This window comes from Micropterus dolomieu, linkage group LG11, assembly GCF_021292245.1.
Source record: "Micropterus dolomieu isolate WLL.071019.BEF.003 ecotype Adirondacks linkage group LG11, ASM2129224v1, whole genome shotgun sequence".
In the NCBI taxonomy this organism is placed as follows: domain Eukaryota; kingdom Metazoa; phylum Chordata; class Actinopteri; order Centrarchiformes; family Centrarchidae; genus Micropterus; species Micropterus dolomieu.
Genome location: NC_060160.1, coordinates 20,738,277 through 20,749,019, shown reverse-complemented (window position 1 = coordinate 20,749,019; position 10,743 = coordinate 20,738,277). Strand labels below are relative to the sequence as shown.

The 10,743-nt window shown below is 41.1% G+C and overlaps 1 protein-coding gene across 1 annotated transcript; it reads left to right on the top strand.

The window, feature by feature from the left end:
* Positions 1-1,107: 1,107 nt before the first annotated feature.
* LOC123979425 (kazal-type serine protease inhibitor domain-containing protein 1-like) lies at positions 1,108-2,686 on the top strand. The gene is made up of 4 exons (XM_046063340.1): positions 1,108-1,540; positions 1,688-1,848; positions 2,252-2,399; positions 2,551-2,686. Exons 1-4 carry the CDS (start codon positions 1,108-1,110, stop codon positions 2,658-2,660), a joined length of 852 nt encoding a protein of 283 aa, XP_045919296.1. The 3' UTR covers positions 2,661-2,686.
* Positions 2,687-10,743: the final 8,057 nt, after the last annotated feature.

Below are 10,743 nucleotides of genomic sequence, written 5' to 3'. Positions count from 1 at the left end.
ACAAAGCATATTAGAAACATACAGGATACATATATGTCTTAATATTATTAAAAAGCTATATATAGAAAGGCACCAGACACCAAATTGTAATACTAATTTGTATGTAATGAAATTTAATATGTAATTAAATAAAATAAAACTATATGTAAAACTGTATTAAAAGTGTCAAAGTAAAATAGATTGAGGGAAATAAACAAACAAATAAAAAAGACATCAACAATAAACTCCTACCTAATTATAAATTTAGAATTATATTGTATATTTTATTTTAAGTTTTTCTTAAAATGATTTGCTTCCTTTCCCATGCATTCCATTTATTGACAAAAACTCATGCCCAACCTTCACAACACTAACTGAAATCATCATGAAATCATCAGAAAATGTCTCCAAACCCAGGAATTTTGCACTACTCCACTAGATAGAGAGTTTTAAAAATAGAGCTGCATTTTCTATTAACTTTCGATTCTTCTATGCTAAATAACGCATGTTAAATATATATTGGGATCATTATTTTCACATAGACAGCAGTTGTTTTCTGTTACATTTGTATGATATGCAGATTTAGCAGGATTCTTTTATATCCTGTGCCATTTCTGAAGCCTGTTTGCCAGCCCAGCCCTGCCCAGAGACACTGGCACATGAAGAAAGGCAGCAGAATTGTGAGGAAAGAAAGACGAGACAAATCGGATACTTTAGAGATGAAGTTTGCTTGCTTCATTCACTGCAAATGCTGTCTCTTTGATAGAAAGGACTTGCAGCTGATGAAGATATCTCAAGGGGGAAAACAAAATGGCAAAATAAGTCAGCAGGGGTATGGTAATAATAACCAAAACCAATCCAACTATTCAGAAGAGGACAGAGGAGAGGAGACAGAAGGAAACATTTAAACAGGAACAACATGTGACTGTTTGACTGTCAGAGAAAACCAGAACATCAGGACTGCAATCTCTCTTATAAATTTAGTTCACTTTGTAATCATTTTACTATTTCATTTTGGGTCACCTGTGTGCTTTCAAGTTGTTGCACCAGGAAGACATTCATTTCTGACTTTTTGTGCTGATGAAGGTCAGCAGCATGGCTCAGCTTTGCCTGTGTGTCTGTCTATGCATGTGTGTGTGGCTCCACGCTTCCCTTGGGGTGCCACCCCAACACCGTGGGTGGCTGCGACTGTGGGAGGAGGGCGAGGGCTGCAGCGAGTGCATCCAGCACCTCTGCCCCCCATTCCCCAACGACTGCCCTGCAGGTCGGGTGCAGGACGACTGTGGATGCTGTGAACAGTGTGCTAACGTGGAGGGGCAGCAGTGCGACCCGGATGGGGCTCAGAAGTTCTATGGCCGCTGTGGAGAGGGCCTGGTCTGCCAGAGGAAAACGCGAAAGGGGGGACACAGGACTGAGCCAGAGCCTACATGTGTGTGTCAGGAAAAGGGCCCTGTATGTGGCTCAGATGGGTGGACCTACCCAAATATTTGCCAGATGAGAGAGGCCGCCAGCCGCCGGAACACAACCCTCAAGCTCAATGAAAAAGGACCTTGCCACTCTGGTAACTGCACTCTTTTCTTACATGCAACATGAGAGCAGGAAAGTCATTTTTCAAAGATTTCAATGCATGTGTATACTTGTCTTGTTGGGAGACAACTTTTGGGGTCCTAGTATTAAACCTTCAGGTGCTCCTTTTCCTCTGCCACAGCTCCTCGTATCCTTCGAGGCCCAAGAAACCTGTCCAACTACACCGGGAATGACATTGTGTTCGGCTGCGAGGTCTCAGCCTACCCTCTTCCAAACCTGAGCTGGAGGAAGACAGGGAGTGACAATTTCCTGCCAGGAGATGATCCTCACATCTCTGTCCAGGTTTGTTAAGAGCTTCAATTATTATGCATCACCATAGGTTTCATTAACAGTGTATACTTTGATTGAACTGTGTTTTGGGTGTACGATTTTTGTCCCAATTTGCTTAATAGATAAAGACGTTTTTGATTAACAGCTGATTTTACACATGAAGTTCAGTTAATTCGTCAGGAGGAGTACTACTCAGCTTGTGAAAATAGTAAAATATATTCTGCAGCTTTGGAGTGAGCTTTCCAAAGTCAAAAATTACTCTGAAAGTAGTTGCAGTATGGAAAATGTAGGATCAGTAATGATCGTAAGAGTGCAACTAAATGGCTTTCTTGTACCACCCATATTGCACACAAAAGTCTAATGCATACATAGATTTATATCATCTGTTGAGATTTAATCCTGTCATTTTTTTCAGGCCCGAGGCGGTCCCCTGCGCTACATGGTCTCTACCTGGCTTCAGATACAGCGCCTTCACGTCTCCGACACCGGGGTCTACTCTTGCATCTCCCGCAATGCCTTGGGAGAAACGTCTGCATCAGCACAGCTCACAGTGTTTAGACAGGGTGAGTCTCTAAGCATTACGCTGTAGACTGTTCGCTGCAGTCAACAGTGACTTAGATCGCTGTGCTAAAGCAGCGCGATAGAACGGCAAACTCACTGCATTATTTTTTAAACTTATTTTGAATGTTGATTCTTACTCAAACATTTTATTAGTGAAGGGGATGAAAGGCCACGATGAGGACGGACAGGAGCACATTGATCATCTGGAGGAGGACAGTGGTGATGGACAGCTGGCGTCTGGAGATTACCTGGAATTCATTTAAGTCAGTTTATATGACCATAACAACAAAAATCATAAAGGAACAGCTCACATATTTTAAATAAAAGGGCATGATGTTTGTCAGTCACAGCTCACTGCTCAGTTTCAAAAGGAATAACTATCTTCTGTCTTCATTTTAATTAAACATTCTATCTGCTTCTATTCACCTTCTTACTATACCATGGCACACAAATAAATCACTCTTGTTAATTGCTGTGTAGAGTTTACTAAATGTGTATGACAACAATAAACTGAATAATAATAGCAAGAACTCCTTGAATAATGGCATACTCCTTTAACGGAACATTTAGATCATATTTCATCATGGATGCCATATCACAAATCATAAAGCCACCAAAAGAGCAATAACAAGTGAAACTGCTGACTCATCTTCAAAGCATTTAATTTGACACAACTGATACAAATTACAATTACAAACATAGACACAAGTCACCCCTAAAGTAAAGCTTCTATCACCTCCTGCTGCTTTCACCACCCCGTCCAGAAAACACAGAGTACAGTGCATTTGTTCATTGAGAGGGAAAAAAAGAGTGATGGATGGAGCGAGAGAGGGTGTGACCATCCACAGGGTCTCCGTCTGATTCTCTTCATCTCTCTCCACCTGAGTGCCAGTTAATCCTCCCCTCATCCCCCGACTCCCAGCTGGATACACCGGCTCCTTCTGAAAGGCAAGCTGCATTAACGCAGAGGAACTTTCCCCCTGCTGTCTGTTAGTCAGAGCTGATTGGAGATTACAGGCCTGCGGCGAAAACACAGCCCTCCATCTCATCTCAAATCACTTTCCACCCCTTTCTCTCCTTTATCTCTTCATTTCTTTATCTTCTTAATCCCAACTCTCCTCCTTTTCAATGTCATCAACTTTCGCTTGCCACTACATTATTGCCCCTATTCGGTGCTCTTTTTCTGACAGCCGAATGACAAGAAAGATGAAGAGGAGGTTGAGAGAAAAAAAAAAGCTTCCCCTCCTGAGTGGAGCCAGAATGATGTCATGGGGGCATTTGTCCTCCTGGTGTGGAGGCTTCCCTTCCCCTGCTAATTACCTTGTACAAACTCGAATCTGATATGGCGGATATGAGGCCCAAATACAATTATTGTGGGCTAACAAAGAGATATTGAGATTCAGGGAATGAGGGAGAGACTGCAAGTGAGATAGAAGGAAAGGCACGCGCACGGCCATGCACGCACACACACATACAGCAACCACATGCACGCACACATGCTCACATACCCACCCACACACACACAAACACAACCACTTGTCCTTCCCCTCCATTCCCTCAGATAGGCTAATGTTATTACTGGGGTAATTATCCTCATTAGTGCCAGCAGCTGTAGAGAGCCCATTGCTTGCTGTTCAAACTCCACCCGAACCTTTCTATCTTCACATCACTCTTTGTATTCCCTAGATCTCATTTAGAGACTTTGTCTCCATCCTTTGCATGCAAGGTGGAGGCGGTTGTAAAAATAGAGCCCCATCAAACATCTAATAAGCCAGAGTTACCCCTGTTTTCTAAGTCTATTTTGTGGATGAGGGTTACTAATGTGTCCTGTTCTAATGCACTGCTCCACAAAAAGCTAAATTAGAGGACTGAACAGTGTGCAAAAGTAGGAAAATGATTAGAAAATGGCACAATATATAGAATTCATAATATGTTGTCATACAACAAGGATATGTTAACAACGATGAGTTATTTTGATGAAAATTACCACAATTTGGTTTTCTCCATCTGTCATTTGAGCCTTCCAGATTTCCTGAGTTGAACAATTGAACACAAGATGGCACTGTTTAGTCAAATAACTACTTTAATGCTGCAGTGAATGAGCTTTCTCTTTGACAGCTAGATCTTTGAATACTGCTCTCTCCTCTTGTCTGTTTCATGTTTGTCTTATTTACATCCCTCACGAAAAAAATCCAATCTTCACAAAAGAAAATTAGCTGTCATGTGCCTTCCTCCTTGGATGCAATAACAGTTTCCCATTAGGATGGCTACAAAGAGTAGAGAATAATAGTGCTTGCATAACTAAACATAGTGCCTGCTTATTTGTTTGAAGTTTCCATAAAAGCTCCCTGAAAATGATCCCATTCATGCCTTTTAATTTTATGCTCTGTCTACATCTTCACACACAAATGATGGCTTTACATGCAGCATCCCCCCCGCTCTGTGAGATTGCCTTTTGTTTTATTGCCAGGGGCTAGTGCAGACAGTAGGTAACCTGTATACTGCTAAGCCCTGCATCAGGCGCTAAATGTCATGCATAGCCTGTTTTTATTGGGTGATATGGCTTGTTGTGCCCTTCTCCCTTTTCCTGGAAGCCATTGTTAAAGAGCTGGTTGTTAATGCTGCTGACCAGATGGGCTCCTTCTCCCCGCAGCTCTGACTGAGGGTGTTTACCATGCACTGGGCTGTGGATAACAGGTGAGACTGCTGCTGGCTTGTCAACCAATCAGAGAGCAGCAGATGCCTGGCCTGTAAACCTTTGTTTGGCATTTGGGGCCTTATGGGAGTGTGTTTGATAATAACACTGAATCAAAGTGAATTCTGGTTTATATGTTTTTTCTTTTTTTTACATGAGGCTATTATGTGAAATGGCCATGCAAGCTATGGCAATAATATCCACTCCATACCCACTGCTGTCAAACCTCCCTGAGCCCCATATACTGAGACTTTGGTTAAATAAAGCTGAAATATCTTTTTGTGTATCTAATACTTCAGATGTCAAACCGCCAACCTATTTAATTTTCCCTTCATAAAGCTCAGGCATCATTTCCAGAGATGTTCCCTCGTCCCTTGTGTGACAAAATGTTTCCAGCATTAGCTGAGCAAACAGTGAACATTCCTTTCCCTTTCCAATGCAGGCCATCTCGCATTACTGCAATTATCATGGCAATAGCAAAGGCAAGGCCAGGCCCGGGATTGTTGAGGAGTAGTCTCCTTAAGCTTTAAATCAATCTGCCTGAATGGATGACCTGTGTCTAGCGTGCATGTATGGATTAGTTTGGCTGGAGCACCTGTCCCTGTTCTGTCAACAGCAGATCAGGTTACTGGCTACATTCACCTGGCTGACACAGCTTCCTGTGATTGACAATATGCCAGCCTTTGTTCACTGCTATCTCATAATACTGAATTTGCATGTAGAATTATGAATGTTACAAGTACAACAAACACATGATATTAAAATACACTGGATACATGTGTAAATATGTGTTTGAAATAATTTTGATCAGTATAATTTAAAGGTACAATGTGTAAAAATTGAGACTTCTCTCCACCTGTCCAATTCATACTCAAACAAATAGAGGCAGCATGTCCCATCAGATCATAACTGCTGCTAACTACTAGTAAGCTCAGTTAGCCATGTAGCTAACTTAGCTACTTAGCTTACTTAATCGCTGCCGTGCCAGCAAGCAACAGAGAGACAATGACAGCATGTAGAGCCAACATGTTTTCACATCTAACTCTGGGAATTAAAGGTTTATTTCCACTAAACCACAGTTGGTGATTGTTGAAACAGTAGAAAGACTAACCACAACAGTTTTGGTGAGTTTAGTTTGTTTCTGTTGAGTTTGAATGAATAGTTACAATGAGTTAACAAGGCAGTTAGTGTGGTGAAAGAGAGAAAGTTGAATTTAGAACAAGTTTATTTTGTGTAAAAAAGCTAAGAGAGCTTGTGTAACGTAGCAAACTCGCTGTTCGCACATATCCCCCAGCTGAAAATATGGGTGAAGGCCTGTGCATAAAGTGGTATTACAACACAGGGCGGGCAGGGGCTAGGTCGTTAGCGTGCTAGTTTAGTGGATATCTCTGCAACACAACACATATGTCAGAATTGTTACTTCTTCATATTCTGTTGATAATATTAGTTGGGTTTTTTAATGTTTTAAACTAAAATTCTGGCCATATCTTACACATTGCACCTTTAAATGAACACTAGATAAAGCTTTCATTATATAAAAAATCCAGTATAACACATCATATTTCCACAAACAATTCCACCTAACGTCTGTCATCTAATTTCAAGATCTGGCCCTAATGAGGCCTCTCAGGTTGATTATGGAGTTAAGCTGCCAGAACGGCCCACTGAAGCGAGGCTGAGGCTGGGCTTAACATCCTTTCAAGGACAGCTTGTATCTAACACCAGACCTGAACTGGGAGACAAAGCTCACTCAAAAAGAGAAGAATACTCTATCTGAACTTTGCCCCTGAGTATTGAAATTTAAAGATTATATCATTTCCTAAGCATAATCCCTCGGATTTACAGTCAGAAAGTGTTTATTATGCATATCTGGAGTCTTGTGATGTTTAGAAGATAACTGGGAAATTAGGACAGCTGACAGGATATCAAGCATATCTTCTTCACACTGGACAAGTTTTTATTCTCCTAATCAGGGCGGATATCTCCTCTGAGTTTCTCAGAGCACGATATGGGGAGAATCCCCTTAGATTCATGGTAGTCTCATTCAGAATTATAATCGAAGGAAGCTGTTCATTTCAAAGCATTTCATTAACCATTAACTGATGTTCAAACAAACGTCACCTGTACCTCCAAGAGGTAAACATTTAATGCAAGGCTCCCGTTGAGATTATTCAGTCATGAGTCTAGGAAGGGAAATCTCTACTTATTTCATCCAGCTGACATAAAGCCCCCTCTGTATGGCCTTATACTCCTGAGACAGCCTTGCTGCTCCTCTGTGTTCACTGTCATCTCCATTATCCCTGATGATGAAAAGATAGCTAGCAACTGTTATGCTAACCACAAAGCTGGATGGGTGATGGATGGGCTAAGTGATAGACTCAGGCAGTTGGTTGGGGGGCTTTGTCCTGGATCTCTGACACCTTCTATCTTGTGATCCATCCAACTCCCAGATCCACCCTAGTTACCCCCACCAGCTGCCTCTGACCCCTCATCACAGCCCTGCCTCTGCTTGCAATGTGCTGGGAGTCAAAGGGTTCCCACCTATCGCTCATCAGAATGGAGCCCCACCATCTCCTGCCCCACGCACTAAATCACAATCAATCGCTTGGCAGGCAGAGATGGATTGGGACATCCACGACCCTGTACCTTTCAGCGATGCCCCCCACCCTCCAAAGGGCTGCAGTCACTGACAAATAATAGAGGTGATCCTAGGAGGAGTGAGCAGGTCAAGTCTGCCGCCCCTGGAAGGAAGTTATAACAAAGCAATGGAGGGAAATTCTTTTCTCTTTAGGAACAACAGTCACAATGTGGAAGAGCGTGTCTAACAGAAGGACGCGTGGTGGAGAAAGGATTGCTTTGATGCTAAAAAAATTACTTTTGAATACAATTTTAATCTATCTGAATGCACTTAAAATCATTTTTGAGAAAATATGTTATTATGAGGAAATATTAGTTAGTCATAGAGTATATCAATATGTTTTCTGCTACTCATCAAACATACATAAGGGTCTATCCCTCAAATCAAATCTATTGCTACATAAAGGTTCAATATTAGATTTGTACATAAATTAAAACCTACAGAGCTACAGAGCTGTGCCTAGGCAGTGTGTAATAATCCAATTTTGGCTAATCCAAGGTGATAACACTTTAGACATATCAATACATTTCAGCCATCTCTGTTCCTTTAGCATTTCAATATAAAATACATGCTTGTATCAAATTATGCCCCAACATGTCAGCTAGACGTCCCTTAAATGTCAGTCTGTCTAACAAGCTAACTGCTAGCTAGCCAATAATAATAAATTCCAATAAACTAGCCGGGGCACCGAGTAGCATCTATGAAAAGTGTAGTCATGTAAACAGCTCCACCGGTATGCCTTGTATAGGCTAAGGAAGCTGGCTGCTATGTGTGTTATTCCTAATTTTATTGATGTTACTCAAGGTCATTAAAATTTGGTGCTCTCTGCAAACGCTGATTAAAAACATACAACAAATTAAACTGTAACATAATGAACTAATTAACTTGAATCCTGTAAAGTGGCATATTGAACCATTTAGGGGTGCCAAGATATTGACCTTAAAAGGTTCAATATCGAGTCACTTAGACAGAGAAACTATATCTGTGCAATTTAACCTCTGATCCGTGTATAATGGCCTTCTGCACAGTTGAGTGTTTTTATTTATATACTATCAATAAGCTGACTTACTTCCATGCGCCTGTCTGCTTTCCCCCTTTTTCTACACTCTCAAAATAATACAATCTTGACATTCTGCCTCACATCATCATGTCTATTTGAAGAGTTGCTGTCTAGTGCTTCCTGATTTACTTCACAACAGCCTGAGTGATTGCATCATTCACATGAACATTGACAACAAATATCATTCAGACATGGAAAAGTCTCCACGATGCCATAACAAGATGATTGGGAGTGAAAGATCTTATTCTGTATTCACTGCCGAGGGCTCAAGGAGGATCATTCATTCACATGTAGATGTGTCCGTCTGGAAGTGCCTCCGCTATACAATTTCCATTTAGATAAGGTGTATACACAAATAAAGAAAGGACATTGGGTTCTTCATTTGATTAACTAATCATAGTCTTTGTAATTCCACTCGGAGACCTTGAAGGGCAGTGCCGGGCTGTGCACCCTGATTAGCCTATGCATGATTGCTGCTGCTGTGGCACAAATCAGTTCAAGTAACTCAACTCCATACAGTGGCTGTGATTAAACAGGCGATTAAGACATAGAGAGTTTCTTTCTGTTTAATCCCTTTTCCCATTGTCTAAATAGATAGCCACAGTATAGTCCCTGATCAACAATAACTGAACACCACAAGAATTGGAGTGAGAGGTGATTAGGGTCTTTAAAGCTCCCTGGAGTGCAGATGCAGGTTGTTTGTGATTAGCTGGAATTTAAAGGGACATTGTGTTCTTATTGCCTCTTGCCAGAGCAGGGAATTCATTATCTGATGCTTAAGCTGAGAGAAGAAAAAAGACACGCAGAGCCCCAGGACAGATGTAATATCTTTAAGTGAAAATGGAATAATCCACAGTTGTGGTACAAAATATCCCAAGTGAGGAAGCTTCCGGATCGCAGCATGTTGACAAACCAAACAAAACACTCCTCAACCTCACGACTCAAGCCTCAAAGTGCTTTAACCCTCTTCCCACTTCTCTGCTAGCCCTCTTCATGCTGTGCAGTGGTGTCTGTGTATCATTTGAAGGCTGTATAGAAACTCTACAGGCCCTCTCCATGACTGATCTCTTTTGATAGAGCTCATTATGCAAACTGCTCCCAAGTCCCACCGCATAATTAGTGCTTAATTAATTTGAGTGAAATCTTTCATCTGTCTGTGTCCGGCCAGCTCCTTCCTTCCATTTACAACATGATATTAATTTCAGAGGGGGGAATGGTAGCCCAGCTGATGAAAAGGCTGATATAATTAATCAAGTACTGTATCTTTTTCCTTCATTTTTTGCAGGAATAATAATAAGTGCGATGAGCAGAGTCTGATTAACCCTATTATGCTCCCTAATTAGGGTGATCATTTAATAATCAAGGAAGCAGCACAATTATAAGAGAATGCAAATTATGCCATCTAACAAAGACTGTGCAAATTCTGGGAATTCTTAGTTTGGAAAGTGTGGTATTCCAAAGTCAAAGGTCAGCTCTTAATGTCCATAGGTTAAGGATGTACTTACATACTTGAGCCCCAAAATGTTTCATAGTTTTCCACAGACTTCATCTCTATAAACAACAGCAACAACATCAACAGGAAGTGATGACTTCAACATACAGTGAAAAATGCCTAAAGCATGTCAGAAGCTATAGCTCTGAAGTAAACTCTTGACATTTAACAAATTATTTGACATTTTGGGAAATAGGCTTATTTGCCTTCTTGCCGAGCGTTAGACGAGAAACACTTCTGTGTCTGTACGATTAACAAACAGTAGCTGGGCTCTGTCCAAAGGTAACAAAATCTGCCTACCAGCACCTCTAAAACTCACTAATTATTTGGTTTGTTCAATCTGCCATAACACTGATGTGTAAAAGCACCCAAAACACTGATGTGGAAAAACAACAAGCTGTGGTTTAACACATGGTTGTATGACATTTTTACACTTAGGCCTTTGTATGGACTAAACAAAC